At 50.4% G+C, this 15,947-nt stretch overlaps 6 protein-coding genes across 6 annotated transcripts; 5 read left to right on the forward strand and 1 right to left on the reverse strand.

Annotated features, from left to right (window-relative positions):
- The first annotated feature begins 222 nt into the window (after nt 1–222).
- BJY04DRAFT_28863 (uncharacterized protein) lies at nt 223–2,499 on the forward strand. The gene is made up of 2 exons (XM_073720072.1): nt 223–708; nt 763–2,499. The coding sequence occupies exons 1-2, from the start codon at nt 366–368 to the stop codon at nt 1,827–1,829; spliced, it is 1,410 nt and encodes a 469-aa protein (XP_073573065.1). The 5' UTR covers nt 223–365; the 3' UTR covers nt 1,830–2,499.
- Nucleotides 2,500–3,313: 814 nt separating this feature from the next.
- BJY04DRAFT_206543 (uncharacterized protein) lies at nt 3,314–8,899 on the forward strand (the record flags this gene model as incomplete). The annotated part of the gene is made up of 3 exons (XM_073713727.1): nt 3,314–7,103; nt 7,655–7,798; nt 7,863–8,899. 3 exons carry the CDS (start codon nt 3,314–3,316, stop codon nt 8,897–8,899), a joined length of 4,971 nt encoding a protein of 1,656 aa, XP_073573066.1.
- Nucleotides 8,900–9,198: 299 nt separating this feature from the next.
- BJY04DRAFT_216554 (uncharacterized protein) lies at nt 9,199–9,762 on the forward strand (the record flags this gene model as incomplete). Its single annotated transcript, XM_073715796.1, has 3 exons — nt 9,199–9,299; nt 9,361–9,460; nt 9,523–9,762. 3 exons carry the CDS (start codon nt 9,199–9,201, stop codon nt 9,760–9,762), a joined length of 441 nt encoding a protein of 146 aa, XP_073573067.1.
- A 46-nt stretch (nt 9,763–9,808) lies between these two features.
- On the reverse strand, nt 9,809–12,918 carry BJY04DRAFT_185116 (chloride channel protein). The gene is made up of 8 exons (XM_073710723.1): nt 12,865–12,918; nt 12,271–12,809; nt 12,151–12,218; nt 11,740–12,099; nt 11,611–11,688; nt 11,239–11,564; nt 10,840–11,194; nt 9,809–10,792 (listed from the first exon to the last, which is right to left on the reverse strand). The coding sequence occupies exons 2-8, from the start codon at nt 12,737–12,739 to the stop codon at nt 9,896–9,898; spliced, it is 2,553 nt and encodes an 850-aa protein (XP_073573068.1). The 5' UTR covers nt 12,740–12,809; nt 12,865–12,918; the 3' UTR covers nt 9,809–9,895.
- Nucleotides 12,919–12,924: 6 nt separating this feature from the next.
- On the forward strand, nt 12,925–14,174 carry BJY04DRAFT_185120 (histone-fold domain-containing protein). Its single transcript, XM_073710724.1, has 4 exons — nt 12,925–13,304; nt 13,357–13,442; nt 13,508–13,598; nt 13,657–14,174. The coding sequence occupies exons 1-4, from the start codon at nt 13,217–13,219 to the stop codon at nt 13,956–13,958; spliced, it is 567 nt and encodes a 188-aa protein (XP_073573069.1). The 5' UTR covers nt 12,925–13,216; the 3' UTR covers nt 13,959–14,174.
- Nucleotides 14,175–14,356: 182 nt separating this feature from the next.
- Nucleotides 14,357–15,946, forward strand: rip1 (ubiquinol--cytochrome-c reductase catalytic subunit RIP1). The gene is made up of 4 exons (XM_073720074.1): nt 14,357–14,724; nt 14,864–14,952; nt 15,025–15,175; nt 15,238–15,946. The coding sequence occupies exons 1-4, from the start codon at nt 14,463–14,465 to the stop codon at nt 15,417–15,419; spliced, it is 684 nt and encodes a 227-aa protein (XP_073573070.1). The 5' UTR covers nt 14,357–14,462; the 3' UTR covers nt 15,420–15,946.
- The last annotated feature ends 1 nt before the right edge of the window (nt 15,947 follows it).

Below are 15,947 nucleotides of genomic sequence, written 5' to 3' on the forward strand. Positions count from 1 at the left end.
ATCATACGATCATGCCCAGGTGGTGTTCTCGCCCGGCCATCTCCGCGCTTCACGGGGCAAAGGATGTTTGATACCTAATCTAATCAAAGTGCGGCTTTTAGCCTTTTACATACTCGGAGCTGGCGGCAGTGGCTACTGGCCTTACAGGTGCGTGTATCAAGTGAGCCTGTCCTAGGGAGAGTCATCGAAGGACCGTCTCGTAGAACCTTGAAAGAACGTGCAAGTAGTAAACAAGGTACTGCCAGTGCATGCCAGCATCCAAAGAGTGAGGTGGGGGCCAAGCTCCAGGACTTGGAGTATCCTGGTGACTGCAGGTGGGCAGTAGAATTACGCTTAAACATCACGGCTACTACCTACTATCTATCATGACTTCATCAACTAGGACAAATAATATATCATCTCTAGTTGAGAGCGCATGGGGTATCATCATCGAGTTTCTTGTGGGGTTCCCTCCACAGAAGCCCGACAAAGACGATATAGATTGCGATTGGAGACCGCAGAACTTTTCTGAACATACTCCTCATCTCTATGACTTGATACAGCTAAGTGGTACTTGCAAACGGCTGCGAGCTCTACTAGCACCCCGCATATTCGAAACCATTTATCTAAACAATACTGTTGAGAGCGCCACCTCTATACACGCAATCATCCTGGGAGGCCACTCTAATCACGTCAAGAAGCTACGTTTCATTGGCATCTGCGAGCAAGGTCTTTTTTATTTCACCAGAACAATGTTGAGCGACTATGCTAACTGTCCTCTAGAACAATTGAGCTCGCCACTGGAAGAAGTCTACCCTCCCGAAGTCCATGAGATCCTCACCCACCTATCTGACTTTCCCAACCTCCGCCATCTTGCCGTTCACTTCCCGTTTGACTACGAAGCACTTTGGTCTGATGGATACTTCGAAGGCAAACTTGAGAGCTCACCTGAAGATGCACTTATCCAAGAACAAAAGAACCCCTGGCGGGGTCTCATGGCATCTAGCTTGAATGCTGTCGTGACAAATAATACCTTACAAGGCGACGCAAACCTCCCCCTTTCCTTCGAACTCCACCACCTGGGCCCAGTTGCAGTATCAACATTCAAAACGCCTGAGTTTCACGGGCTCTTGCGCCGTTTGACATCATTTACCCTCTCCCTTGATCCCATCTCGAACGCTGATTATTGGCAAATCAATACCGAACCAATATTTGTTGAGTTCGTCGGCTGTTTGGGCCCCTGGTTTATAGCCCATTTGCATAATATTGAAACACTCATCCTTGAGGCTCCCGAATCCAGCCCGCTAGGCAATACCGGCCATATTCATGGCATCGACATCTCTTTGAAGCAAGCAAGAATGCCACGTCTCCGAATACTCACACTCCGGAATATAATTGTTTGCACTGAGCTTAGTGACTTCATATTACGACACCTAGCCACGCTTGAATCTATCACATTGCAGGAATGCTATGCCCTAAACTGGGATTATACGCTTTCACCCAGCCATATATACTGGGGCGAACTGTTCAGCAAGCTCGCAGACGCATGTACATCTCTCTCTGGAATGTCATCTAGATCCCCAACCCGGCTCACGCACTTTCATTTATGCTATGATGAGCCAGGTATCGAGAAGATGGTCTCTGTCCCTGGAAATTTCTGGCAAGACCTTCTGGTGCAGGCGCGTGAGAAGCTTGCCAATGAACCGGACACCAGGCCGTTCTTTTACGCCAATATAAGTGAGAAATGGGGCGGCCTTGTTCCAGATCCAAAGGCTGTTCTTGAGGAATTCTTAGATGGGCAGGACTACCATTGCTGGAAAAGATTGGCGAATGTTTTGAAGGCTAACTAGGATGGAGAGAAACAGCTCAGGCCCCAGGAGAATAATATATCTCTTCACCATTCTTTGGCTATATGAATCGCAGAACGGCCGACCACCAGAAAGAACAATGCAGATTCAAGAGGTTCCCAAGATATTGATGAACAAGGCTCATCCCGAATAAAAATACATAGTCAATAGGCAAACATAGGATGCGTGCGCAGTAAGTGTCCGGGAGGTGGCCCGAAGCGCAGCAATATCACGTGCTCAAACTGAGCTAAAACAGGAGGCATGTAGTACCTAATTTGTAAAGGCCCTTGAACTTTAAAGGCCCCGTTTGGTCACAGCCTCACGAGTCACAGCCTACAGGTATGTCAGAAAAAAACCTAGTTTCGTAGTAGTTAGCGGCCTCTAGCCTGAGGAGGCATCTTCTGCTGACGTTCACTTCGTATCCATCCGGGAATCCTCTCCTCGATTAGGCTATACGCATGTGAACTGCAGCGGGTTATTGATAGATTGGGCGGGACGGTCGCTGTTAGAATCTAAAAAAGGGCATTTGAAGATCGTGAGTGTGGCCTCTGAATTGTCCTTTGTGCAGGAAGATAGGGCAGCTCTCATCTTGATCCCCTAAGCAGTGGCAGATAGGATATAAAATGCCTCAGGCATGACAAAGCACGGCAGGCAACAACCGGCGTCTCGGATATCGGAGATCCGTAGAATCGGTGATAGGGCGGGGGCGCCTAGCCAAAGTCCGAGACGAGAATGAGCCGGAATGCACAGTGAGTCACGGCTGTCAGTCTCAAGGATCCACGCCAGGAACCTGAGAGGAACGCTCCTGATTTCGGATGGTTAGAACCTGCCGATTGGACATGACTGTAATCTGGGGCTTGCGGCCACCTGACCCAAATCTCTTCAAGGTTCAGCTTCCGGCGAGTCTTCGAGAAGGTGACGTTTTGGCTTAGAAACACTGCCACAGGGGCACTGAAGGGTCAGCACTGAGGATCAGAATTTTCTGTACAGCACGCTGTCTACAACTTGTAGGCCGTATCGGTCCATATTGGGAGGGAGACGGGCAGATGGCATAATCTGTAAATAATCAGAAAAGGTAGTCGCTCCTTTGAAACAACAGGAGTTGATATCACATCCCTTTATCAGAGGCATTGGCTGAGATGATAATCTGTGTATGGTTAAAAGTACCGATTGATAGGATCGCACTAGTCCGTTTCGGGCCGGACCAACGCGACAGGAAATCTCATAAAATATTCAGACTCCCAGTTCCCCTGCCTCGTCTTGCTTCTCAGATTTCATTAAGACTTTTCAAGTCCACCATTCCTTAACCCCTTCTCCCCTCTTTCGCGCGTTCCTTTGGCGACCCTTGTCGTCAAATGAACCTGCTCATAATCTCTTTGCCCCGATCATAATGTATGTACTCTCCACTTTCTCCAGCTCCGCGACGCAATATTGACTCGATTTCATAGATCGCCTCTCCCTTGATGAAGAGGCACCCCGTCAACTAGATGGTCTTCAAACCTATCTCCCATCTCGCTAGGCAATCTTTTACGAAAGCCTTCACCCACGGATATGCCCAATCCGTAGTCGCCGCCTCGCAATCCTCCTATGCATCCTCTACCACTCTTAATCACTTGACCACCACAAACGCGGCAAAATTCTCTCGAACAACCCAATTACAACATGTTTTCCAACCCTCGAGTTCGTCTGGCGCCGGTGCTAAGGCCAGCCATGGGAGTTCAGGCGGCGGAGACGTAGGGTTAGCCGCATACTATGCGGCGTGGCAACAGGCCCAGCAAACTGGCGATGACAGCGATTGGAAACAGTTGCAGTTGAAGCAGAAGCTGGGCTGGAAGCCGACCACAGAGGAAGAGGCGAGCACGCGAAAGGATGAAGACGACTTGGCCCCGAACGCACGCTCCGATCTCAACCGTTCACCCCATCTCACCCAGGCCAATGCCAATGCCGACGTCAGTGCGAAAGTAGAAGAGGCAGTAGCTCGGGAAATACAGATTCAGGAGGAGCAAGCCCAAGCGGAGGAAGCATCAGAGGCCCACGAAGCCTCCAACACTGAGGCATTTCCTGATTTACCGGATGATGTTGCTGCTGTCGGTGATATCGCTACGGAAGAGTCTCGTCTAGCTTCAGACCATATCGTGCAGTTGGCCTCAGACAAGAAGTATGCGGAAATACCTGGCGCCTTCGCAGCAATTCTTAGGGATGGCCTTACCCCAACTGTTGGCGCGTACAATGCTTTATTGGACTCGGCTATTCGCCTTCACGATGATCGATCTCAGGCAATCCCGAAGGCGCTCGATGTTTACTCCGATATGCTTCGTCGTAGGGTAATCCCCGACGAGCAGACCTACCGAATGCTGGTTCAGCTTTTCGTTATGCGCGCCCATGATGTGATGAAGGCGATGGAAGCTCTTGAGCAGGAGAGGGCCCGCTATGGAGGAATGGAGGAACCTGGCAAGTTCATGCTGCACTCTAGCGAGTTGGAGAAAGCCCTCCTCGCCGAAGATGATTCTCTTGGAATTGCCATGAAGCTGTTCGACACGGCCGCCACCCGTCATGCAGACTTCATATTCCCTCTCGACACCTATCGCTATCTTATCACTGCCTGTGCCACCGAGGGCAAAGTTGAAGCGATGATCCGCGTCTATGGACACATGGAATCCCACAAAGTGACCCCCCATGCTTCTATTTTCCCCTCGATGATCGATGCCTTTGCCTCTGCCGGTGATTTGACCAGCGCTGTTGAGTGTTACAACGAGTACAGATCGCTCGCCGTATCCGATGACAACGGCACATTCTGCATTATTCAACGGTTGGATGGCCAGGTATATGCCTCCTTGATTAAGGCGTATATGTCATGTGGCAAGGAGGAGAATGCTCTGCGCTTCCTCGAGCGCATCCGTTCCTCGTTCGACGGGGTTACCGAGAACCGTGAAACGCGACAAGAGGCACTAGAGTCTGTTATCATTTATGATGCTCTGGTGCAAAGCGCACTCAAATCGGGTGATCACGAAAAGGCGCTTGAACACGCCAAGACCCGCTTGCACGATCGAGCCCTGGATCAGGCCATGTCCCAGATCTGCATCGTCGCGGCCGATTCCGGCAACTCGAAGATCGCTTCCGAAGCATACGATTCCCTCCCAAAGGACGTGGAGACGCGACAGAAGGCCGCTGTTTCGATGCTTGCCCTGCACGTCCGTGACGGCAATGTGTCAGCTGCCCGATCATTGTGGCTGATGTTAAGCACTGTGGGTCAGGCAACGTCGGATATGGTACAGCCGACAGTGATGTATGCCGTGGCTCTCCTGAAGAGTGGCCGCACCGACGAGTCTCTGGTTGAATCGAGGAATATGTTTGCTCGCATTCGCAGCTCTTCTTCCAACTCTAACCCCGTTCGTGAACAAATCAACGAGAGTATTCACCTTTTCAGCCGTGTTCTTGTTCAGAGCGCTGCTGTTCTTTCCCCTCAAGCTTCTATGTCGCTGCTATGGTTGATGGTCGAGAATGGCGGTATCATTTCACCCGTCGTTGAGCACGCTGTCGCTTTTCTTGGGCCTCTCGAGATATCCCAGCTGAATCCTCGCGACCTCGCACTGGCTCTGCAGGTTCAAGCTAACATCTTGGTTAACAATAGCGCCATGTCTTTCGATGCTGCTCACCCGATTCGCTTCTCTCATATGTTGGATATCGCTTTGGCGACAGGTCTTGCCATGGATTCTGCTACCGTCAACCTCGTTGACCAGGCGGTCAACAAGCTTTTCACTAGTCGGCCCGACATGGTCAGCCGTTGGCATAACTACCTGGGCTTGACGTCCAGCCCCTCTGGTTATCTTTCCGGCCCACAGACCCCTGTTTCTGAGTTGTCCAGCATGAGCTCTGCCCCTGAAGACTCCTTCGACCCATACGCGTACGCCACGGACTTTAAGGGCTCAGCAATGATTGCCGATGGGCTCGAGAGCACTCATGGTCGACTTGAGTCTCACCTCAACGAGGCTCTAAACCGCCTTCGCAACATGCGCCGCGCTGGTCGACACCCTCGCTACATCACTTACGCCAAACTCATCGCTGCTGCTGCTAAGAGCAATCGTGTTGATCTTGTGCACGAAATCTTGAGCATGGCAAGACGTGATGTTCCCCTTCTCACTCAATACAAGGCTGTCAAATACGGTTGGACATCGATCCTAGATGCCATGGTTGCCGCCTGCTTGACCCTCGGAGATCGTGGTCTTGCTGCCAAGTATCACCACGAGCTTTCAGAACTTGGTTGTGCTCCTTCTGCCAACACCTTCGGCCTGTATATCACAACTTTGAAGGAGTCTACCAAGACCTTTGACGAGGCTACCGAAGCTTTGAAGATCTTCCACCGTGCTGTCGCGGAAGGTGTTGAGCCAACGTCATTCCTGTACAATGCCCTCATTGGCAAGCTTGGTAAAGCCCGCCGCATTGATGACTGTCTTCAGTACTTTGCGGAGATGCGTGCCAACAATGTTCGGCCAACCAGCGTCACCTACGGTACTATTGTCAACGCTCTTTGCCGGGTTAGCGACGAACGTTTCGCCGAGGAGATGTTTGAGGAGATGGAGTCTATGCCAAACTACAAGCCTCGCCCCGCGCCTTACAACTCAATGATCCAGTACTTCCTGAACACTAAGCGCGACCGTAGCAAGGTTCTAGCTTACTACGAGCGCATGCTAAGCCGCAACATTAGGCCAACCATGCACACGTACAAGCTGCTCATTGATGCGCACGCCTCACTAGAACCTGTCGACATGGCAGCTGCGGAGAAAGTGCTCGAGACTATCAATGCATCTGGACAGGAGCCAGAGGCCGTACACTATGCTTCGCTTATCCATGCTAAAGGCTGTGTAATGCGTGATATGGAATCAGCGCACAACGTTTTCAAAACTGCAGTATCGAATCCCAAGGTCAACGCTCAGCCTTGCCTATACCAGGCTCTCCTTGAGTCCATGGTAGCCAACCACCAAGTCGCCCAAACTGAAGCGATTGTTGAGGACATGGCCAAGCGCAGGGTGGAAATGACCGCGTACATCGCCAATACCCTTATTCATGGATGGGCTACAGAGGGAAACGTCCCCAAGGCCAAAGCTATCTACAACAGTGTCGGACTTGAAAAGCGGGAACCAAGCACGTACGAGGCTATGACTCGTGCGTTCCTGGCCGCTGACGACCATGCGGGAGCTTCTCGCACGGTGCAGGAGATGCTCTCTCGCGGGTATCCCATGGCCGTAGCTCACAAGATTGCTGATCTTGTGGGCAGTGGTGCAGTCACAGCTGCCCTATAAGGGAGTTGTTCAAGGTTCCTCGACGATAAAAGTTGCCTTCATTTTTATATTCAAAAGTCTATGGACTAGAATTTAATATGCATACAGGGCTGGACCCAGCTTATTCCTCGCTCTCCGGCCCGATGACACTGCATAAGACACTGGGAGGCACTTGATTGCCAAGGAGCTTTACATTTTATTTATTGGACATATGTGCATTCAGCGGGTGTCGGCGTTATGGCAAGCTCTGTACATACCATTGGGTTGGGTCAATGGCGTTTCTTTTTCTTTTTTCTTTTTTTTTTTTCCCTTTCATTTGTTCAATCGAGACTCTCAACTCTCATGTCATAAGATAAATGACACTAAAGAATTTCCAAACCTAGATTCTCGTAAATTCGCTGGTAAAGCAGTTTCTCCGGACCTCAGCTAGTTATGGGTCATGACGAGAATGCGGCGGCAGGTTCCCCAACTTCCCCACTTCCTCTTGCTCTCAACCATCCCACCTTCTTTCTCCTATACCATTCCGACACCGGTCTTTTGATTGAATAGCGTTCGCTGCTCATTGTATTCCTTCCATGAGTTTTTGCCGATTGTTGAAATCAGCTACCCTCTCTTCTCGTCTGATTCCACTTCGTCGCAACTACCACGCAAGCTTGCCGGTCATGGACTATAAGCGGCCAAAGAGGCTGATTTGTACGCCGTTCCTCATTGACACCTCAGAACACACCAGACTAGATACTGACTCCATCTACTTTAGTTGCCCCGGGCGACATCGAAGCGACCTCCGAGACCCAAACTCCCAAATCCGAGGTCGTCGTCCCAGTCTCAGCTCTCCCCCCTCGGGTCGTCGCAGAAGCTCTCCGATCGGATACAATGACTCCTACGACCGCGCTGGACAATAAGGTTGTTTCACACCCCGCACGCGCCCATCAATTCGTCCGCAATCCCCCACTCACCATCTCCCAACTGCACCCGTCGAATCCACTACACCAGTTCCATGCTTGGTTTCGCGATCCTCGATTAGACCCTGCAACAGCGCCAGAGACTTGCACGTTAGCCACGGCATCTCTTCCTTCAGGCCGGGTGAGCGCTCGTGTTGTGTATTTGAAGGAGCTCGATGAGAGAGGCTGGACGGTATACAGCAACTGGGGTAGCCGGGAGGGGAAGGGCGGCCATGTGTTTGGGTCTAGTGTAAACGGCGATAATGGAAGTGATGTCCCGGACGCGATTCCTATTTCTGGGGTGGATGAGCCACTCGTTCAGGAGCTCGAGTTACCGCAGCACGGAAACAAATGGGCGGCTCTGACATTCTTGTGGTCAGTACTGGAGCGTCAAGTCCGCATTGAAGGCACTGTTGAGCCATTAAGTCGTGAGGAGAGCGAGGTATACTGGAAGACGAGAGAGCGGGGGAGCCAGATCGGAGCGTGGGCTAGCTGGCAGAGTAAGGTGCTTTGGTCTGCTGAGCCTGATAGCCTTGTGAGCCGGCGGCGCAAAAGCTTTGGTCCGGGAGACGATGAAATTGTCTACCCCGATATTCCGCACAATGTCGATGAGACAGATATTGATGATGGGCGTGGGCTGCTTGAGAAGAGGGTGCAGGAGGTGGAGGCGCGGTTTGCAGATACAAAGGAGATTCCTCTCCCTCCGTTCTGGGGAGGCGTGCGTTTAATTCCGGAGTCCGTGGAGTTCTGGCAAGGCCGGAAGAGCCGGCTGCATGATCGGTTTAGATATATTAGGATTCATGGGCGGGATGAGTCGTCGTATGAATGGCGAATTGAGCGACTGTCGCCATAGAGATATAAAGTTACTGTACACATAGAGCGGAGCTTTTGAAGAGCATAGCAGAAGAATAATATGTTGGGTTTGCGCGAGGTTTTCCGGAAGTTTCAAGGCATCTTGCTTGCCGCCAATATCTATACAAATCGATCGGCGCTGGGGCTAAACTGACCCCAGGAATTTGATACTTGGCGCGAGCTCCTCTTATCCCAGCATCGCCCTTATCAATCATCCCTTCTAAATCATATCCCTCACAACTTCATTTACTTCAGCACTACGACACACACTAGGATTTGAAATAAACATATACAAAAAAAATGGCCCAACAAGCCCCTTCTACCCCAGCGAAACCACGCTGGATCCCCCTCGCCATCGCCTCCGGCGCATTCGCCGCGTTAAACGGCCTCTTCGCGAAACTGTATGTACATCCCTCACACAAACTCCCCCGGTTAGAATACAGAAACTAAGTCAATATATAGAACAACAGACGAGCAAACGACCTCTTTCGCAAATGCGCTCTTATCCGCCTTCGGCGCTAGCCTAGACGACCATCCGTTCTTGGGGGTTGTTGTCAGGGGGGTTCGTTCTTTTCTTCTCTGATTCTTCTTCTCTCTTCTTTCTGTTATACTAATAATGCTCAGATCTGCCTGGGCCTCAATGTCCTCTGCAATATCATCATGTGGGCTTTATTCACGCGCGCGCTGACCGCCGCGCCGTCAACGACAAAGGTATCGATTACGAATACGTCGGCGAACTTCCTTGTCACGGCGCTGTTGGGCATGGTTGTGTTTCAGGAGAAGGTCGGTGGGCTATGGTGGCTTGGGGCGGGGATGATGGGGGGTGGGTGTATTCTAGTGGGCATGAGGGAGGAGTCGGGGTGATCTGTGATTTGCTTTCTTGGTTGTGGTAGTGATAACTGAAGGTAAAGGGGATAGTAGAAATCGTCTATTTGTTCATAAATGCATCATAGTATGTTATACAGCGAAAAAAAAAAACGAATTTATATAGGCAAGGTCATTGTCTTGTCTCTAACTCGACCATGCCGTCGTCCGGGGTATCTTCTGTCCCATGGAGGATAGTAGAGTCCCCCCGGTTGTCTTCTTGGGGCACGGCTCTGACGTCTCGCGGTCGTCCCGAGATCTTGGAGAACTTCGATCCGATCTTCTGCATAAAGTTCCAGATACGTTCTTCGAGCGTGTCACTATCCTTCATATTCTGGTAGGGTCCCAGTGGTAGCTCCGTAGCGGCCAGCGCTTGCTCCTCGGCCTCTACCTTGAACTGATATTTAAGACAGTCTTTGACCGTAACAAGTCCGGTGAGTCGGCCACGGTGTTCGACCAATATAACTCGTGGACCCATCTTCTTGAAAATCTCCATAGCGGTCTCAAGTGGCAGACGCGGATGAACCGTCAGAGGTGTGTGGTCAAGGTATCTGCTAAAGTCCACAGAATTGGCTCCTGAACTGCTTTGAATGGCGTCAAACGTGTCTGGAGCCAAGTGGGTGCGTGAAAAGGCGCCCGAGGCGCGACGAGCTACAGAAGCCTCCGCCGCTTCTTTGGTAAATACACACTGAGCATTTGGAGACAACATGCCGTCCATCCTAGCTCGGTCGATAGCATACCGGAGTTCGGTGCGGCCAATGTACCCGACCAGGATCTTGCTCGAGCGGTCCTCGACAATTGGAAAGCCTTGGAACTTGTTGTCGCTGAGGAGGTGCTCCGCCTCTCGCACAGGGAAGTCGGAGGCAGGAAGGGAAACCGGATCACTCGTCATAGCATGCGAGACGGGGACATTAAAAACATGATCCTCCTTGTTGTCAAGGAATGGAAACCCGTTGGCCCAGATCATTCGATCTGCTATGCCACCATTTCCAAAGCGGTCTCCAACGGCCTTTGTGACTCCCACCACAATCTAAGCATGTTAGTCGGATTCAAGAAAAAGGGGAATACTATGCATACCATAGTTGGGAGAATATAGGTTAAAGCTCCCGTCAACTCGAACATGATGACGGTCACCGAGATTGTCAGATGCATTATACCGCTCAAGGCCGCGCCAGCACCTAAGAAGGCATAGGTACCAGGCGTAATGCATGGGACGTCCGGTTCACAAGCCGAGAAGAACTTCGAATCCGGAAAGGATTCGTGCAACGCTTGCACCATTATACCAACCATGCGGCCGAACGACGCACCAACTGCCATAGAAGGCACAAAGATACCAGCGGGCACCTTGCATCCATAAGATATTATGACCAATAGAATACGCAATACTGTTGCTATAGCAAGTGAAGCAACCATTGACCAACGGTATTTGGATCTGCTTCGTCAACAATGTAAAATCAAGGTTCAAAGAGTACTCACTCGCAGAGCCCGTGATAATCATGCTCTCCTTCGCACTCCTGGAAGAGAATCTCCATCATCTCTGTCATATTGATCTTCAAGAACATGTTTGGGAAACATATTACGGCAGTAACCCCGGCTAAGACCACAGATTCAACCACGGCATGTTGTGAGAGGTACTTCTTTCTGAAGCCTTGTACGCGAAGGTTCCACTTGATTACAAGCGCTCCATATAACCCACCAAAGATCCCAATCAGAATAAAAAATATTAATTCGAAGAAGTGCCATGAACGGTTGTATTGTACCTGAAACATGACCATCTGTCCAGTCCGGAAAGGGTTCATCGCCTACGTAACATCAGTGTTTGTCCAACCAAAAGGTGGCTAGACGTACAGATAAAACCCCGGTCGCTACCAGAGCGCAGAAATAGCTTCGCCAAAGAGTCTTTAGCGGGAAATAGGATGCCACCTCCTACTCCGAATTAGCAGTGTTTAGCCTAAGCAAGACAGGGAAGGTGTCTACCTCAAGAGAGAATAGGACACCGCCGATTGGGCTTCCAAAGGCGACAGCAACGCCAGCTGCTGCCGTTGCAGTCAAAACTTCCCGAGTCTTCGAGGCGCTTCGCTTGTATTTGGTAAAGAAGCGTGAAATGACATTACCGGCGCAAACCGCAAAGTGAACACTGGGCCCTTCTTTACCAACTGATAGGCCGGAGGCAATGGCCAGTGGTAGAGCAATTGACTTGATCAAAAGAGTCCATCCGCCCAGGAAGCCTTTCATAACGAAGCCCGCGATGATACATTTGATTTCCGAAATACCTGATCCAGCGGCGTACGGCGCAAAAGTCTTGACCAATTTGGCTGCTATGAAGGCAAACAGGACCTATCAAGAACTCAGCCAGTTTTTCAACTTGAGAGAAACAGGTCTAGGTACCGCATAGAATGTGTAAAGGACATAGTTTAGAGCCCAGTATGAGGTCCACGTTTTCCACTCGGGGCAGCCTAACAAAGCGAGATTTAGCATGTTTAGGCTCACAGGTATAACAGTACGTACCTCCCTCAGCCCCCCAACAGCAAAACTGCTCATTGAGATAAAACGCAGTCGTACAATAGCCCAATTTGATATCCGAAAGCCACTCCGTAACAATATTTAACACAGCCGATATCATTCCAATGGTTGCGCCGACGATTGTAATGACAAGCCATGCTTGTCCAGCATCATAAGACTCCCGCACTTTCTGTCGCCATTTGAAGGTGCCTTCCTTGTCCCAGAACCCCGAGCCCTCCTGTCGCTTAATCCTCCGTCTCGCTTGCTCATGGATCGCATCCTGAACCCAGTCGATAGTCGTGAAATCTTCGTACCGTTTAATTTCGCTGATCTCCTCCGTAATCACCGGAGCTTGACCATTGCCGGCGGGCGACGGTGGAGCTTGCGACGAGGTCGACAAGCCTGAGAAAGTTCTCCAAAGTCGGCGCTCGGACAGAGGTGACGGGGAGGGAAGAGGGGATAATGCGGCAGGCATTGAGCTAATAGCCTCAGATAAATCAAAACTGAGAGAGCATAGTCGATGTTGCGAGAATAGAAACTCAGTGTAAGTTCAATGGGAACTGGCTATCATTGGATACGCGGCTAACACGTGAGATAAGGACAACTCTAGGAGCTTATCGCGCGTCAAGAGATGGTGGGTTCTTGGAGACGAGAAGGAATTATTTTTCATTATTACAGATAATCATATATTGCTGGTCGTCAATTCTAGGACCAGGCTTATTTGCCTATACCGTGTCAGCATCAGGACTTTGATCTTCATCTACAAGAACCGGCACACCGAACGAACTCCATATTCTTTTGAGTGTTCACGCGATAGCCATTCGAGACGGCAGACGCAATTTAAACCCATCCACGCGCATGAACATCTACTAAAACCGAATATACGCGTACTTGAGATATATACGGAAATCTTGAGCATATACCTTCCTGGATCAGGAAGCTGCTGCCGCTAATGAATCACGACGCGATGCCCGCGAAGGACACCAAGACTGCTTCCGGCGCAGATGCGCCTGAGATCACAGGCCAAAGTTCTCTTCCAAGTACGCTCTGAAAGTAGCTCCCGGTCATCCGTTACTGATCTTTCTGAAATAGTCGCTCGCATAAAGAAGATAATCCAGTTAGACGACGATATCGTCCAGTGCTCGAGTAATGCGACCTTTGTCGTCGCAATGGCTACAGTGCGTAATCTATACCTTCACTATTGCCTGTCCAGTCAGCTAGGCTAACATAACCTATTCCATAGGAGCTATTTATCCAATACCTCACCGAGCAAGGGCACAATGTGGTCAAATCCGAACGGAAGCCGCGGAAGACTATCCAATACAAAGATCTAGGTACGGTGGTCTACAGCGGATCATATTTGCGAGGTAGTGCTGATGCTCTGTTTTATAGCGACGGCGGTATCGCGCATAGACAATTTAGAATTTCTCACCGATGTCATACCGAAAACGACAACATACAAACAATTCAAAGAGAAGCGTGCGAAAGAAACAGCGAAGGATCCCGGAGTGGAAAAGGGACAACGTACACTGAACGGAGCCCTACCACCCGTGCCTGATATCGAAGAAGAGACACAGAATGACAAGGAAGCCTCAGTATCTCAAAGTTCAAGACCGCCAACAATGACGATGCTAGTGGACGAGGCTAAGGAATCGCAGGCGAAAGATGAGGATGTGGAAATGTTGGACCAATGAGCCGGGTTTGCGCAAGGGTTTGGAGTACATATAGGAGTTTTCTAAGGTTCTGGGTACGGATTGTATAGGCTTATGTCTTCTGTTGGCATTTTCTTGTGTTTTTGTATGGCTTGATTCAATTCACTATCGTATGACGTTCCGGGTTGATTTCGTTGCGCGACAGCGGTCACCACCAACTTCGTTTTGACACTCGAAGAACAAGCAGCATTCTCCCTATAGCACGTCCCGTCTCTGTAAATCATCGTTAGAATTAGATTTAAGCAATGTATAGATATTGATCTGACGTCGACAGAGCGGTTTTGGTGGTGCCAGCGGCAGCCAATCAGAGGGGTGTAATTTCCGAATCGCTTTTCGTGAAAGCTCCAGCCGGGAGTCCGTCGGGACTTCAACCTCAGAATTCCTCCCTCATCCGCTTCTTCTCTGCGTCTCGACTCCCCATCCCCCCTCCTCCCCCGCCTCCATCGGTCGTTTTCCTTGCAATTGATCCGCAATTGCTCTCTCGCCATGGCTCTCTCCTCCGCTTCCAGCTCTTTGCTGCGCGCCTGCGCCCGCCAGCAACTGTCCACAACCTCCCGCGCCGTTGTCGCCTCTCAACGCAACAGCTCGAGCTTCGATAGCCCATTCACCGCCAAAGACACCCTGAAGATCCCTGATTTCAGCAAATACTCCTCAAAGAGGGCTCCTCGCTCTAACCAAGTCTTCTCCTACTTCGTGGCTGGTACTATGGGTTTGGCCTCTGCCGTCGGTGCCAAGGCTACTGTTCAGGGTAGGTCATCCTGAGCATAATGATATTTCGAAAAAGCGGAGGCAAGATTCTCAAGAATGATCTGGAATTGGCGCCGCGGAACAACAGATTGGTCGATTTTTGTCAAGTATTATTGGGCTGACATACGACTTTGCGATAGACTTCCTTGTCAACATGTCCGCCTCCGCCGACGTCCTCGCTCAGGCCAAGGTCGAGATTGGTTTGGCTACCATCCCTGAGGGCAAGAACGTATGTTGTGATGATACTCCGGCATCAACCGACTGCTATTGTGCGCATTCAGGCTAATTTAATTTGCGATAGGTTATCATCAAGTGGCGTGGAAAGCCCGTTTTCATCCGTCACCGTACCCAGGATGAGATCAAAGAGGCCCAAGACTACGACTGGAAGTCTCTTCGTGATCCCCAGGCTGATGAGGATCGTGTGCAGAAGTCCGAATGGCTTGTTATGCTTGGTATGTGGGAGTAGTTTCGAAGAGTATTTTTGCAACAACTAACCGCTCGGTTCCTTGATTAGGTGTCTGCACTCACCTTGGTTGTGTCCCCATTGGTGAATCTGGTGATTACGGCGGCTGGTTCTGCCCCTGCCACGGTTCTCACTACGATATCTCCGGCCGTATTAGGAAGGGCCCTGCCCCTCTGAACCTCGAGGTTCCCGCCTACAACTTCCCCGACGAGGAGACCCTTGTTATCGGTTAAGCGAGTTTATACCAGGTTGGACGGTAGATGGAGGATGTATTTGAAGGTTTGTGTACGTGTGTTCTTAGATGAATCTCTCCCTGTTATGTTAAGATTAGAAGGAAACCCCGTGTTTTTATATTGACCCGCAAAAAGAAGCCTCCTGTTCTACTGTTTTTCTCACGCCCTGCTGCTCCGCTTATAGAGCCTGTACACTCACTGGCTACGGCACCTTTGGCTGCGGTATAGACTCTGTTTGTCAGTCGCTCCCCTTGATCTCTGGCTTCTGGGAGACGTGAAACCGTGGACAAGGCCGCGGGCGAACCATATATCGCTCAAGATTTTAGGTCATGTATTCTAGTCCAGCTATTTTCCTTTGTTCAACTGAGCTTTGCATTATCTTGAAAGGTGCAGTGCCCTGAACTTGCCTAACCATCTACTGCTTCAATCACGGTTCTTTGCTTGTGCTATGGCGTGGACTGTAAATGAAGCTGTAAGTAACCTCAAGCCAGCTTATTATTTCCCAATTGTACATTGTATTGGGGGTTT

Source organism: Aspergillus karnatakaensis, assembly GCF_047715665.1.
Source record: "Aspergillus karnatakaensis strain CBS 102800 unplaced genomic scaffold BJY04scaffold_15, whole genome shotgun sequence".
Classification (NCBI taxonomy): Eukaryota; Fungi; Ascomycota; class Eurotiomycetes; order Eurotiales; family Aspergillaceae; genus Aspergillus; species Aspergillus karnatakaensis.

What these genes read in the sequence shown, in the direction of transcription:
- BJY04DRAFT_185116 (XM_073710723.1), bottom strand. Translation starts at nt 12,739, where the DNA reads ATGCCTGCCGCATTATCCCCTCTTCCCTCCCCGTCACCTCTGTCCGAG. An exon ending in CTGTTGGGGGGCTGAGGGAG is followed by an intron (nt 12,219 to 12,270) that starts GTACGTACTGTT and finishes TCGCTTTGTTAG; the next exon opens with GCTGCCCCGAGTGGAAAACG. An exon ending in GATTATCACGGGCTCTGCGA is followed by an intron (nt 11,195 to 11,238) that starts GTGAGTACTCTT and finishes TTGACGAAGCAG; the next exon opens with ATCCAAATACCGTTGGTCAA.
- BJY04DRAFT_28863 (XM_073720072.1), top strand. Translation starts at nt 366, where the DNA reads ATGACTTCATCAACTAGGACAAATAATATATCATCTCTAGTTGAGAGC. An exon ending in CATTGGCATCTGCGAGCAAG is followed by an intron (nt 709 to 762) that starts GTCTTTTTTATT and finishes ACTGTCCTCTAG; the next exon opens with AACAATTGAGCTCGCCACTG.
- BJY04DRAFT_185120 (XM_073710724.1), top strand. Translation starts at nt 13,217, where the DNA reads ATGAATCACGACGCGATGCCCGCGAAGGACACCAAGACTGCTTCCGGC. An exon ending in AGGCCAAAGTTCTCTTCCAA is followed by an intron (nt 13,305 to 13,356) that starts GTACGCTCTGAA and finishes TTTCTGAAATAG; the next exon opens with TCGCTCGCATAAAGAAGATA. An exon ending in TATCCAATACAAAGATCTAG is followed by an intron (nt 13,599 to 13,656) that starts GTACGGTGGTCT and finishes TCTGTTTTATAG; the next exon opens with CGACGGCGGTATCGCGCATA.
- rip1 (XM_073720074.1), top strand. Translation starts at nt 14,463, where the DNA reads ATGGCTCTCTCCTCCGCTTCCAGCTCTTTGCTGCGCGCCTGCGCCCGC. An exon ending in TGCCAAGGCTACTGTTCAGG is followed by an intron (nt 14,725 to 14,863) that starts GTAGGTCATCCT and finishes ACTTTGCGATAG; the next exon opens with ACTTCCTTGTCAACATGTCC. An exon ending in CCATCCCTGAGGGCAAGAAC is followed by an intron (nt 14,953 to 15,024) that starts GTATGTTGTGAT and finishes AATTTGCGATAG; the next exon opens with GTTATCATCAAGTGGCGTGG.